This window comes from Lytechinus variegatus, chromosome 2 (genome assembly GCF_018143015.1).
Source record: "Lytechinus variegatus isolate NC3 chromosome 2, Lvar_3.0, whole genome shotgun sequence".
Lineage (NCBI taxonomy): Eukaryota > Metazoa > Echinodermata > Echinoidea > Temnopleuroida > Toxopneustidae > Lytechinus > Lytechinus variegatus.
Genome location: NC_054741.1, coordinates 41,471,109 through 41,486,119, shown reverse-complemented (window position 1 = coordinate 41,486,119; position 15,011 = coordinate 41,471,109). Strand labels below are relative to the sequence as shown.

Here is a 15,011-nt window from a genome sequence, read left to right as displayed (position 1 = left end):
TAGTCAACGGGCATGACGGGGCTCGAGGCATGTGCAGTCGGAGGCAGCCGGACTTGTGCAAAACAATTCCACTCACAAAATTTACGATTAGAACTTCTAATCGTAAGCCAGCATTAGAAATGTAAGTCTGCTACAAATACATATTTCTAATACTGGTAGATATAAAACTTTAGAAGAAATCTATAAACATGGGGTATGGTTTTATGCTGGAAAATAACTAAACATGCATGGCCCCAATTTTTAGATACTTGTTTTTAGATACATGGGTTCATGCCCCCAATTTTTAGATAATGGCCTTAAACATGGGTCCATATTCTCAAATTTGGGGTGATAACCTTTTTTTTTTTGGTAAAGTTTTAAGCATTAACAATGGGTACCTTTTAGCTAAAATGACCGGTAATGGGTATTGATCCCGCATCAGCCGCACACCCCCGTCCAAACCAAATCTAAGTACCCCCGGACCCCCCCCCCCCTGTAGAGGCAGAGTCAACGTTGAAAAGAATATTTAAAAAAAACTGAACGACGGAAGAGAGTATAGCCGAGATTGGGAACAATCATGGTGAAAAATACAATAGAATATAAAGCCATTTCGTCAGAATTAAAACACGTTCTACATAAGAATACTAATATGGACAGAGGAGTCGAAAATCGAAAATGCTTTAGATGTGGAGATAAACACTCGGCAGCGTATCAAGGTTGCAAAATTTACATAGAGGCAAAACAAATACAAAAGGTTAAATTGAAGGAAAACATAACATACGCACAAGCGACTATTTTAAAAAGGACATCGCTTTCCAGGTTATGAAAGTCCAAGGGTTTATAGAATATCAAAGGGTAGATATTTTTTCAAAGAAAGGAATTATTTCCATTATCAATTATTATAATCCCTGTAAAAAGATTGAACTAGAAGAATTAAACTTCATGATTAGAAATGTGCCAGGGAAGCTTATTATTTTAGGTGACTTTAATAGCCACAATCCTCTATGGGGGAGCAGCAAGCTTGACTCCAACAGAAGAACTGTTGAATCTTTTATGGAGGTTAATGATCTAGCGTTACTAAATGACGGATCGCCAACAAGACTAGACCCACACTTTGGTTCTTATTCCATGTTGGATTTATCTGTAGTCTCCAAGAAACTAGCTTGTAGTATTGAGTGGCAAGTATTGACAAATAACTTTGGCAGTGACCACAATGCAATCGTGTTGAAATTAATACAGACAAATAACGTAAATATTAATGAAAACGCAGATATAGGTCGTAGATGGAGTTTTAGAAACGTAAACTGGGAAGAGTATAGAAAAGCTATTAAAAATGAATTACTTAATCTAAATTACAAGAGACATTACTCGGCACGTAATTTGGATATTCAAGGACGATAAGATATGATAGTTAAGGTAATCTTGAATGCTTCAAAAAGGTGTATTCGTCGAGTGCGAATAGGAGGAGAAAACAGAGGTAAAATAACTCCCTGGTGGAACGAAGCATGTAAAAAAGCGGTGGCGGAGAGAAATCACATTAAAAACAAATTACGAAGATATTATGATAGAAATGATGTTCAACTATACTTGAAAAAGAAAGCATTTGCTCAGAAGGTGCAACAGCGAGCAAGATATGACTATTGGTCTAAATACTACGGTAAAATGAATAGATTTACAGATATCGGAAAAGTATGGAAACAAGTAAAAGGAATGAGAGATAGCGCAATGAACACTCATATTTTCCACAATCTAATCGTTGACGGCAAAATCGTTAGTGAATCTGAAGATAAAGCTTATGGGGTTGCCCGTTTTTTCAAGTCTATTGACAGATCTTTTTATAATAATGATGGTGAAAATGAAGATAATTTATGTAAAGAAATGTTGAATGATGACTGCATTAATGACGATTTTAACATGAATGAAATGAAGAGTGTATTACAAGATTTGAAAAACTCAGCGCCAGGTAAGGATGATATTCATTCGATTATGTTAAAAAACTTACCCCAAACAGCGCTTGATGTTATTTTAGATCTGTACAACGACATATGGAAAACTTCACATTTCCCTAGTCAGTGGAATGAAGTTGTTCAAATACCTATTTTGAAACCTGGAAAGGATCTAGTTTAGTGTCGTCCTATAGACCTATTTCTTTATTATCAACCCTGTTTAAAGTCATGAGAAAATGATTAAAAATCGTCTGAATTGGTTTTTAGATAAGAAAACGTTAAACCCACTTCAATCAGGATTCCGCAAATATCGTAGCGTCAAAGATCATTTAGTCAGGCTTGAAACAGATGTTCATTTAGCACTGAAGGAGAAAAAATATACCGTGGCAGTTTTTCTAGACCTGGAAAAGGCGTATGATTCGTTATGGAAAGGAGGTCTCTTGAAAAAATTGTCAATGTTGGATATTAGTGGAAAATTATTTTTCTTTATTAGAGCTTAAGATATAGATTTTGTAACGTGAAAGTTAACAATAGTATGTCAGCAAAATATGTATTAGAGCACGGAATCCCTCAAGGGAGCTCATTAAGTCCTGTCATTTTTACATTGATGTTAAATGACTTAAAGATTAAAGAAAGTGGAGTTAAACTCTCATGTTATGCAGATGATATCGCGATTTGGTTTACTAGCTCAAACTTAGATCTTGTTCGCCAAATGCTGCAAGAGGCCCTCCATGAAATCGAAATCTGGTGCTGGAGATGGAAATTAAATATTTCTCACACTAAGTCTGTAGTTTTAGTTTTTACCAATAAACAAAAGAAAGATATTACTTTGAAAATAAATGGGCATGTTTTGCCTCATTGTGAGCAGTTCAAATTTCTTGGTATGTGGTTAGACTCGAAACTAACTTGGTCTAGCCACATTAATGCGATTATTGATAAATGTAAGAAAAGTTTAAATTTATTACGTTGCGTTTCGGGTACGTCCTGGGGGAATAGGTATGAAATTTTGATGATATACAAAGGTCTTATTTTATCTGTTTTAGACTATGGAAGTGAAATGTATGATTCTGCCTGTACATCTCTTAAGAAAAAGCTTGACTCTATACAATATAGAGCTTTGAAAATCATTACAGGAACGATATACAATGCATCATTAGAGTCTCTACAAGTTTTGACCGGTGAATTACCGTTGTATCTTCGGAGAAAACTGTTTAATGATAAATTTAGATATTATTTGTTGTTTAGCACTTCATGTCATCCAAGTAGAGAAATTCTCATTGAACATACGAACAGACACGAATGGAAGGAAGGGGAAAGACCTTTCAATCTTCGAGCCTGTAGTGATGAGGTACTTGTAGAGAAGCAAGACAACTTATTAACAAAATCCCAGAATGGCGTTTGTCCCGCCCTCCTGTGTCGTTTTATGCACATCGTATAATTAGAAAAAAGGATATGCTAATGGCCAAGATGAAATCTATCATTCTAGAAAGAATTGGAATTGTGTGGAATGGTTATTTACATATACATACTGATGGATCCAAACAGGACATTTTTAGAACTGGGGCAGCATTTTATGTTCCTCAGTATAAAATAAAAAAGTGTTTCAGGTTATCTAATGTAAGTATCATGAGAGCTGAACTCATGGCCATTTTAATGGCACTTGAGTGGTTAGACTCCTTTGATAAACCATGTTCAGTTGTAATTTTTTGCGACTCTTTGTCAGCACTGAATATGATCGATTCATATTTCATAAAATTGACTATTGTTAATGAAATTTTATTCAAAATTATGAAAATACTTACCATGATTTTCTTATTTACGAGATAACTGGATATACCCATTTGATTTGCTAGTTCATTACAATGAACCTGCGTGCCGAATATAGAGTACACAACTTTTCCTGCGCGCGCGCTGCATCTCCCTACCAACGCACTATCCCAATATCATCGCGCAATTTGGCGTCCATTTCCTCTCATGAGCCTGCGGGCAAGACATGTTGTCACACAAGGCGAGGGGTAGGAGGGAGGGTTCAAATGGGTATATCCAGTTATCTCGTAAATAAGAAAATCATGGTATTTTCATAATTTACATCAATAACTGGGATATACCCATTTGATTTGCTAGACCAACACAGATTCAACGTAAAGGGAGGCATGTCTAGACTAAGAAGTGCGTAAAAATAGGGAGATGAAGACACGAAGGCCGTTGCCTTAAGGACAGGGGAGGCAATAAAGCCTCATGTGAAGAAGTCCTTAAGAGCAAGGAGTGAAGGAAAGAGGAGCGTCAATAGGCGGACCTCAAGAAGTCGTGAACGACGATTCCAAGAAAGAGCCCAAGAAGAATGATACTAAGTATCATGGGCCCTCGGCCTAGTGTCAGGAGAACAACATCACCAGCTGACTAGAACGTAAAATTCGGAATTTGTTGAAAAATTCAACAAGAATCGTGATCGGAAAACTGAAGCTTTTAAGGCTCAGTAAGTGATCAATCGAACAATCTGAGAAGGCGAGATATCTCAGAAGCCTCAGCGTGGGAGAAAGCGCCCAGAATTCGATATCTGTCTCAAATGCGTGAGGACAGAACTGCAGAATTCTGATAGAGAGCTGTGGCAGAACGTTACTAGCGGTCCGAAGGGGATCAGGAACGACGGAGAGTAGGGTTTAAGAAAAAAAGAAAAAACACTCGTAAGGCAGTCAAGAGTCGAGAAAGCGACTGAGTGCCATCCTGTTAATAAGAAATGCCGCGGACCTGCTGCCTATGTAAAATAGAGCAGTCTGGTCAAAACAGCTCAACCGGGCGTGTCAGAGAAACAGCGCGGTACACATCACGACAAAGGTGTGATAGACCGAGTGATCGAGAGAGAACTCAGGATCCCCTTTCTCCCGTACTGATTGAAGCACCCGCCTGAGGGTGCAGCGCCCGCGGTGGAAGAGGTGGCTTGGCTCAAGCCACCATCGCCAAGAGAGCCCGTGAGGCTAGGCTGCGATGGATGTCCGCTGGGCGGGGGAATCCCTAGCAGCAGCAAGGGAGCTGGCGAAAAAGTCTCTGTCATGATCTTACGTGAAAACGACAATCAAGAGATGTTCTTAATGAACAGACATCGCCAGATATGATACCTCAACAGTTACGTTCCCAACGGAATCGAATGAGGTAGCAACGGCCCTGTCCTATAAAGTTAGGGACGGAAACTGGCTAAGAGTGTCGATGTCCTCGCTTGAAGAAACAAGCGAAGGAGTAAGGAGACTTGAGGAAAGTAATCACAAAAATTTCCATCAGTCTGCGGTGAGAACCAGTTGTTTAAGAAAACAGCCACAAGGCCTGGTCTCTCAGGTGATCGTAAGAGCAAGCACCGCCGGCGCCGGTAGCGTGGAACAGTCCGATATCAGAGAATAAGGAGTTCCAAAAAGCTGCGGGGGGCGGCAAAAATGACGCCCTAAGCAGCGGGGGATGAGAATCTAAGTTTCTAAAGAAGAACTCCAGTGAAGTAAATCACTTACATGGAGAGACTCATCCACAGTCGGCCCGAGAGAAGCGGGTCGTAGTGATCGTGGTTAGGTAGGCATAAGCATACATACATCCACGGTTACATCATCCTCGGTCACGCGGTGACCATGTCCACATGCATTACATGGAAGGAGGATGAAAGCAGCATGCGAGGCGACTCGAGTATGCCGAGTGAAAAAGCTTCTAAATAAGAAGACGATTCGACAAACGGGCACGGTAAGACATCCACCGTAGACCACTCCACACAAGGAGGAAACGGCGGAGACGCCCGCAAGCTTGACCCACATAGAGGGCAGTCTATAAGATAGACTGTTAGAGCTCGACCGATGGTCTGGCGGCGTACAGTTTGGTGTAAACTCGCCGACCCGGTATGGTGGGTGTGCCCAGAAGTAGGCATAGAATGCCGACAGAAGTTTGGGGCTTTAAACAAGCTTGAACGCACGTACATAGCCAACAATCTCATGAGATGTACGGCGGTTACTTTCCTCCGAAATAATGCTGACCCGACCGGGAAAGACTCGGGGAACAGCTGTGAATGTCAACAGGAGGGATATCTACCATATGAAAAGCTGATTCCCTCCAGGTATTCGGTGAGGGTGCTGCCGGCGGTGTCCGGGGGGACGACTGGTGATGGCAGCTCGGGCAGGGCTCGAACGAGCCGCCCGAATACGAGACAAATAGGTTTAAATAACCATAATGCACCGGGTGGTGAAGGCGTAGCGATTACTAAGCACAGGAGAACTTTTAATCGCCGTGACATTCAGATCCGATATACATACTCATAAGCTCGGAGAGCTATGAGATAGTGAGACATACCGCTGAGCGGTGATGGGGCTCATATCGGAGTCGCCCTCTCTTCAGCGGCAATCGCTGGAGGACGGGTGTCTGTACTAGCCCTGACTCTGACCTTGCAAGGGTAGGAGCTAAGTAAGACAGGGCACCCTTACTTTCGAATAAAAAGTGAGGTTCAGGCCAGAAACCGACGGTCCCGTCGCCTGGGCGGACGGTCCGCGGGCGTGATAGGTTGCTCTCTCAAAAGCAGCCAAACATTCTCACGAGAGAAGTGCGGTATGCGGTATGTAAGAGATTCTTACCTCCAATCTACAGGCCCGCTTAGGGGGTAGAATGGAGAGAGTTACCGCTGAAGGAGTCGTCGCCGTACGTGAGTTTGACGTAGAGGGCGAATTCGGGAGTACATGCATAATAAGGGGGAATACCCATGCAGGTAAAACTCGCCGATGGCTCCCCGGAGTGCGGGTTGGCGAGAGAAGTCTCAATCCGCTCAATACCCGACACCGGCAATAAGACCGCGGCGGTCTTATAATGACGGAGAACACGAGGGTAAGAACCCGTAATGCTCGGGGACGCATAGATGCAACCTGAACGGATGCAACGTCCAGCCATCGGTCACCGAGAGCTTGCCGACATATTGATGCTTGAAAGCCGTATGTCGGAAGCACCTGCATAGAAACAGGGATCACCGTGTAGGTGAACAGCGTTTCAATAAATGCCCGGTGTGAGAGGACAGGTGATTGCTTGAGCCGCACAGTGCTTAGCAAGGCGGCTGAAGCTGATATGAAGCGTGGGTGAATTACCCGCACTGCTCATGGGGCCTGACCCACAATTATCGGGAGTCTGGTGACATAATGGAGGGCGATGCCCGTATGTCGATAACACCCGTGTATTAGCGGGGATTTCCCTTGTAGGTGCGTGAGCCGGCGAATCATGAAATCGCCGGTGACTCTCCGAGGTGCAAGATGGCGAATGTCTGCTTAACCTGCCCAGTGCTCGACACGGCGGTTTTAGCTGACAGGGAGCATGAGGATAAAGATCCGTGATGGTCGAAGGCGATCTGTTGTAACATGAAGTTACGACGCCTGGCCATCGGCATAAGAATCAGAAAGAAAGGTCTGCCCGCAAAGCGGGATTAGCGACCTAGACTTAGAATTTCTTCTTCTTCTTCCTCTTCTATGCGGCCCCCGCCGGGGGGCAGAAGAGGGTATAATGATCGGGAGTCTGGTGACATAATGGCGGGCGACGCCCGTATGTCGATAGCACCTGTGTATTAGCGGGAATTTCCCTTGCAGGTGCGTGAGCTGGCGAAACATGATATTGCCGGTGACTCTCCGAGGTGTGAGATGGCGACTGTCTGCTTGACCTGCCCGGTGCTGGACACGGCGGTTTTAGCTGACAGGGAGTATGAGGATAAGATCCGTGATACTCGAGGGCGTTTAGTAGTAACAGGAGGTTACGACGCCCGGCCATTTGTTTGAGGGCCGGCGGTTCGTGAGAATCGCTAGAGGCGACTGTCTGCTTGACCTGCCTGGTGGTCGACACGACGGTTTTAGCTGACAGAGAGCATTAGGATGAAGATCCGTGGTGCTCGGGGGCGTTCTGTTGTAACATGAAGTTACGACGCCTGGCCGTCGGCACAAGAATCAGAAGGGAAGGTCTGCCCGCACAGCGGGGTTAGCGACCTAGAATTTCTTCTTCTTCCTCTTCTATGCGGCCCCCGCCAGGGGGCAGAAGAGGGTATAATGATCGGGAGTCTGGTGACATAATGGCGGGCGACGCCCGTATGTCGATAGCACCTGTGTATTAGCGGGAATTTCCCTTGCAGGTGCGTGAGCCGGCGAAACATGATATTGCCGGTGACTCTCTGAGGTGTGAGATGGCGACTGTCTGCTTGACCTGCCCGGTGCTGGACACGGCGGTTTTAGCTGACAGGGAGTATGAGGATAAGATCCGTGATACTCGAGGGCGTTTAGTTGTAACAGGAGGTTACGACGCCTGGCCATTTGTTTGAGGGCCGGCGGTTCGTGAGAATCGCTAGAGGCACCTCGGTGTGTTGGATGGCCGGTGTCTGCTTGATCCGCTCGGTTGGTAGTACCGTCGGCTGAAGCAGGCAAGCCTGGGGGTAAAAACCCGCAGTGCTGGAGGGCACTCTAGATTAGCTTGAGAAGCTGAGAGGCCTGGCCATCAAAAGAATCAGAGGACAGACCGCCCGACGGAGCGGGGCTTACGTCTGTGGTTCTCCTCTTCTTCTTTTCTTCTTCTTCGGTTGCTCCGGCGCCGGAGCGGAAGAAGGGACAAGAGGCTGGACTGCGCCTGTCTTCCTCTCCTTAGCTCTCCCACGGGGAGAGCTAGCCGGGTGGAGAGACCCGTGCTCTCCCCCCGGACTTTAGGTGACCCGATGGCCGGTGGGTCTGACAGCCCTAGAGGAGTCGCCGTTTTCTGTACTAGTGCGACGCTCCCCGATAAGGTTCAGGTTCCGGGACGGAAGCCATCACCGTGCGGGCACGTGGTCGCAAATCCACGGTTCCACCTTTATTAAGCGGGGCACGTGAACGCGCGTCCACGGTTCCACCCCTTTGAGAGCCCACGGGGCTCTGACTCTGTTCTCGCTATCTATACTACCTGTGGTGGGGGATAAGACCCCGGTGTCGAGCCCCGAAACAGCAGTCGCCTGAGGCTCTTCAGGAAGAGAGTCCGAAAGGCTCATTATTGCCGTAGGGTGATCTAGTAGTAAGATAAAAAAACAGAGAAGCAAAGGGGTAGGGGGGGTAACAAACCCCAACCCAGAAGACAAGGACCTCAAAAAGAGGACTTTTGAGAATCAAAAACGGATCTCACAAGGATGATACAAGGTAAAATCCCAGAACAAAGGAAACAGTAATAATTAAAGAATTATTATGAGACACTGTCCCTGAAGTCCGTTAGAAAAATTAATTAATTAATTAATTAATTATTTGATTATCACAACAAGAATCTGCTTCCGCCAAATTTCTGAAAAGAAGGAAGGGGGGAAGCATCTAAAAAGAAGAAAACACTAAGTTTTTTTTTTTTCTGTCCACCTGTTCAAAAGAAAAAATAATTTTTCTTGAGGTGAGGATCAGCTAAGGAAAAAAAAGGAAACAAGATTCCCCTTCTTTTTTTTATAAACAAGAAGTTTAAGAAAAAAAATTCATAAGTCCGGAGACCGAAAGCTGACCTGAAAAGGAAGGGGGGAAAAACAAAGATAGCTTTCCCGAGAAGGAAGGCCGAGCCAAAGGCGACGAACGCTTTTTTTTTTTTTTTGATTAATTGAATAATTAATCAATTAATAAACACAAGAACAAAGGATTGATTGAAACAAAAGAACAATCAACTAACTCGAAACAAGAGACAAAGAACTTGAATCGAGGCAAAGGAGCAAGTCAAGAATTAAAAGAATCAATCAATTAATTAATTAATCAATTAACCAATTAATTCAATTAATAAATACAAGAACAAAGGATTGATTGAAACAAAAGAACAATCAACTAACTCGAAACAAGAGACAAAGAACTTGAAACGAGGCTGGAATACGACGCTCCTGACGTCCTACAGAACCTATCTGTGGAGAAATAAATCAATTAAATTCACACTTACATGCTCACGTATGACATTTTATAAAGGTATCTGGCAAGCAGATTGGAATGCATCTAGAAATGGTAGATTTTTATATGCTATTCATGATAATGTCTTTAAGCAGGCTTATAGAAAAGGTTTTTCTCCGAAAGAGGAATGCCTCCTTCATCAAATCACAATAGGTAAGTGCAAATTAAACTATTATATGTTTCAAATTAAACAGCACTCTTCAGGCCTCTGTGAGGTGTGCAATGTATTTGAGACTATTGAACATTATATTTTATTTTGTTCAAAATATGTAAAGGAGAGACGCATCATGTTTAATAAACTTAAAATGAATGACCCGAATCTAAAACAATTATTAATTAATCCTGATTATACACGGGAACTACTATGTTTTATATATGCCACTAACCGTTTTGACAGTTAGGTGTGTGTCATTTTCTTCAAACCTTAAACATGAAAGAAGGATTGATATTTCTTATTAATAAGAAAAAACAAAAAAGAATAAGGACGAGAAATTGTATGTGATGTCACAATTGGATTGTTATTTAACAAAGATTTTAAGAAATTATCTAACTAGTCATGCTAGTAGCCGATTGGTTAGCTGTTGTGCCCTTTTTCACGAACAATAATTTAACACGCGCGATATTTAATTTCTCTATTTGTATTAAAATGTTTATTCCTCGAAGAAGTTTAATTTGGTAGGACCTACTAATATAATAGGTGGACGGGTGACTAATCTATATTAATACGTCATACAATCGTCACCAATGGTTTGACGCCGTATGGATCGCCTTTGCCGACGACGTCCTACTTACGAAAGCGACTGGCGCGTATAATCTGGAGAGATTGAAGAGCGCCATCATATTCAACAACAACAACAACAACGCTGTGTGTGTTTGTGTGTGAGTGTGTATGTGAAATTGCACTATTCAGTGTATTCTCGTGCGACGCTCCGGCGGGCGCGGATTAGCCAATAGCGAGCAAGATAATAATTGCCCCGTTTCCCAGCGTGTACGGATTATGCAAATTAGCTTTAATGTAGAATATAACAGTACTTCCTACTAATCTCTTGGAACACCTTTGCACACTCTCATTATGGAACAATAGCTATGCACGCGTTGGAACGCATTTGGGCTTTTGACGCTCCGCCTTACCATGTGACCTCCGACTGCAGCATAACATGCAGGTCCCCAAAGTCCATCTACCATCCAAGTTTGGTTGAAAAGCGACTTACGGTTGTGGAGTTATGTGTCATTAGATTTGTGACGGACGGACGACGGACAACATTTGGATCCCTAAGTCTCGCCTTCACCTCTGGTGGGCGAGACAAAAAGGGTGTAGCATGCGATTGATAAAATATGTAAATAAATTTAGTTATTTGTAACTGAAAATGAGTGGAAATGACGGGGAAAGAGAAGAAAGCTGAAGGCGACAAAGAGAAAGGAAAGGAGAGAGCGAGAGAGAGGGATGGGAAAGGAAAAAGTGACATACGCAAAGGAATTGTGAACACACCCAAAATGGTACAATACTATTTAAAATAAGACTTAACTTCTAAAGGGATTAAACACTAAGCAACTAGCTTATATCGGGCACTGGCGGAGGTAACGCCCAAGCGCTGCAAGTCATCTTGATAAGGAAGTCTCGACCATCCCCGTGCGCAAGGACTCGGGGAGCTCATCCCATTAACAGGGAAATGCATTGATTGCTGAGTCTGCGCACGGTGGACGAACCTCACCAGTTCGGCGAGTATTTACCGAAATGGCCTGCCCAACAGTAGTACATTCAATTACACGGAACAATGACTTCACAACATAAGAGATATGGCAATATTTACGGCGAGAATGTAGACAGTGCCAATTTAAGAGCTGCAGTTGGTCATCATAGCACATTTGTTAGCGCCTTTTTTAGTGTGATTCTGGTAGCTCGACGCTGTATTGATTCAATTTTATTTATATGAAGTTGTGTGTGCAGATGCCAGACTGGCTGACCGTGAAGACCAATATTTCACGAACTCTTGGAATATTTCTGATATTCCATTCTGAGCCATCCAATATAATATGATTGCATGTTGAGTTCGATGCGATTTTTATATCATCATCATCATCACCAGACCTGCCAACCTCTGGAAATGAAAAAGTGTATTCTGTGATTAAAAAAAGGTGTATTTTCCAAAAAAAAGTGTATTTCAAAAGAAAATGCATGGCGCACTTGCTCATCATGGCGCTCAAGCTGCATGCAAGCTAAAACGCGCACTGCTCTTGAAAATGAAAAAAAATGAAAAACAAGTTACCTGAAATAACATTGATCTAATGACCATATTTGTGCAAGTTTTATGAAATAGAGACATATAGAGATGATTTTTCCCAATAAATTATGATTTTGTTAAATTTCTTTTTTAAAGAAAAAACGTACTGCCGTATTTTGGTTGCAAAAACGTACTAAACATGCCAAGAACGTACTGGATGACAGGTCTGCATCACCCGGTGTCTTGAAATTATCATGTTTTTATGGATTTTCAGAAAATTGAAAACATTGTAATACGAGATTATTCTAATTTGAAAGTCACTACTGTACAATCCAAACTGACAGCCATCCCGACTACAAGTTCAACTCCAATCGGCTATTTAGATTTCTTGATAATACCAGTTCACGATACAACTCTATGCCCCCCCTCCCCCATGAGAGCGAGAACAATATTGATTTCAATGTGGAGATCGGGAAACGCATGCCATTGGTCATTTAACAAGAATAGATGATATTAATCGATGATAGTCATTTACATAAATATTCATTGCATAATGGCGTCACGGCCATGTGGAATCGGTTATCCAGACAGCGCTTTCACTCTATTGTGGAATGCATGCTAAGCCCCGCCTACTGATGACAAGTGCACGGTCTTCTGTTTCCCGCGTTCGAAATGAAATCGTACGGGGCGGTTCACGCATAGTAATTCAAATCAGGCAGAATGGGTTAAAGATTCATACAGTGACAGATTACATTCATTTGAGTGGGGGGATGTTTTCCAAATAATCAGTGTAGATCTACCGATGATTTAATTTCTGTAATAACTTAAACAAATAATTGTCTGAACTAAATGAATTATAAATTTACTCCTGGTCCTAGCAAACATAGGGTACAAAGAAATATACCTTGTATACTTTAGAAAGGTTTGAGATCACAATACCAGCTTCTATATTGGTAGGCTCATTCTCATGGTTGGCATGGGCTGGTTGGGCTTGACCGGGTCCCTGGTGATACACATAAATCATTTTTAAAAAAAGTATAATACAAAACAACTTAAAAAAAGAAAGAATGAAAATGAAAGCAAAAGAGTACAAATGAAAGGTTTCAGCTAATAAATTGTGGCAATCGCAGGGGACTGCCAGAAGTACTACTTCATCACTTTTCCCCTCTTGTAAATTGAGCTTCAACATAACAGTAACATCATATTTGTATTCAGACAAGAAAAGACCATGCATGCATTTGGAAGATGGGCTCACTAAAATGTTGAAAATGTGACATAAGTCTTATCTTTGTATTTTGGTCAGATTAAGAGTACTTGTAACACTCCAGTCTAAGGAAATGGGAATGAGTCAGGAAGTTCTTAATTTGTATTTCAAGGTACAGAAAATTACAGTTCCAATTTAGAAATTGAATTGAAACTTGCCCATTCATTTTCATCAAAACATCTCATCCACTAACAGGTTTGATTGCATATCAAATTGCATAGGCTGAAAAAATTTCAAAATAGATTTAAACACCAATTTTTTTTCAGTACAGATCCACTTGACAGAATGATTCCTTTAAATGCAGTTAACCTACCTGATTATCTTCATGACTATCTGGGTTTACATCAACTTTGGAAGTCTTATAACCACACCAATAAGAAGGCAGGAATGGAAAGTAAAATGGTTTAGGGATACCGTATGTCCCTGGATAGATTCCCTCTATGTACCTGCATGAAGTAAACATAGTCAGATGTAAGATATAGATGTACCTTGGTAATTTCCATAAAATAATACAAAAATTTTGTACATCAGACTCCTATCTTCAGGCATACTCACTCCAATTCATGAACTACTCAAGCCATGATTATTTGAGAGCTTTACACCTTTTCATAAACATGTAAAGGTCAAAGTGAAGACAAATCATTTCAGTAATGCCCCACAAATACGGTGTTGGATATACATACCTTGCCTAATCATGAAACAAGGGAAAAGCGATTTTGTGTCTCGCCCACTTATGAAAATAACCAGAAATATCGTGATTTGCGAGGGCACGCAACAGAATTGTATCAAAACTTCATTGTGAAATGACTGGGATGATAACACTTGTCATAAGAGCCTTGCACGTAAACTTGAATGTTGACCTGAAAATGACCTTTGACCTTACCATGTGACCTCCGACTGCAGCATAACATGCAGGTCCCCCAAGTCCATCTACCATCCAAGTTTGGTTGAAAAGTGACTTACGGTTGAGGAGTTAGGTGTCATAAGCGAGTCTTGCATGTGAACTTTAACGTTGACCTGAAAATGACCTTTGACCTTACCATGTGACCTTAAACTGCAGCATAACATCCACGTCCCCCAAGTCCAATTACCATCCAAGTTTGGTTGAAAGGCGACTTACGGTTGCCGAGTTATGTGTCATTAGGTTTGTGATGGACAAACGACGGACGACATTTGGATCCCTAAGTCTCGCCTTCACCTCTGGTGGGCAAGACAAAAATAATTAGACTTTCATATTTTGTAATATAATAGTAGTATATTACTGCTGTCTTCATGACCATCTATATCTAATTGTGTCATACTACTGAAATAATTTTAAAAGTGATCAAACAGATTTTTTATTTTTACTCGTAAGTATAAATGGAGTCATAATTGCATTGAAAGATTTATCATTGGCTGCCCTGAAAGAAGGGTCTTAGCACTCAGTTGCGCAAAATGAATTTTGGTTTGACCTTATTTTTGTGCATTTTTAAGCTAGTGTATTATTTTCTGTCCTAATTCTCTCAAGATGTTTTCTTCATTGATATTTTGTGATTTCATTTAAAACACTCTAAACGCTTTCAAATCTTAAGAATTAATACCGTACGCCCTTATTCCGGGAACAAAAATATGCAATCCACTGATCAAGTTCCCTGAAAAACGGGAACAAGAATGGTACCCGAAAAAAGATCATGACATG

At 42.0% G+C, this 15,011-nt stretch overlaps 1 protein-coding gene across 1 annotated transcript in view; it reads right to left on the bottom strand.

Moving 5' to 3' along the window:
- Positions 1-15,011, bottom strand: part of LOC121408106 (phospholipid-transporting ATPase ABCA3-like) — a 292,368-nt gene that overhangs the window by 220,859 nt on the left and 56,498 nt on the right. The window contains exons 5-6 of the mRNA XM_041599444.1: positions 13,647-13,779; positions 12,974-13,072 (exon numbers count right to left, since the gene is read on the bottom strand). Coding sequence (XP_041455378.1) covers positions 12,974-13,072; positions 13,647-13,779 — 232 coding nt within the window. The remainder of the gene's footprint in view (positions 1-12,973; positions 13,073-13,646; positions 13,780-15,011) is intronic.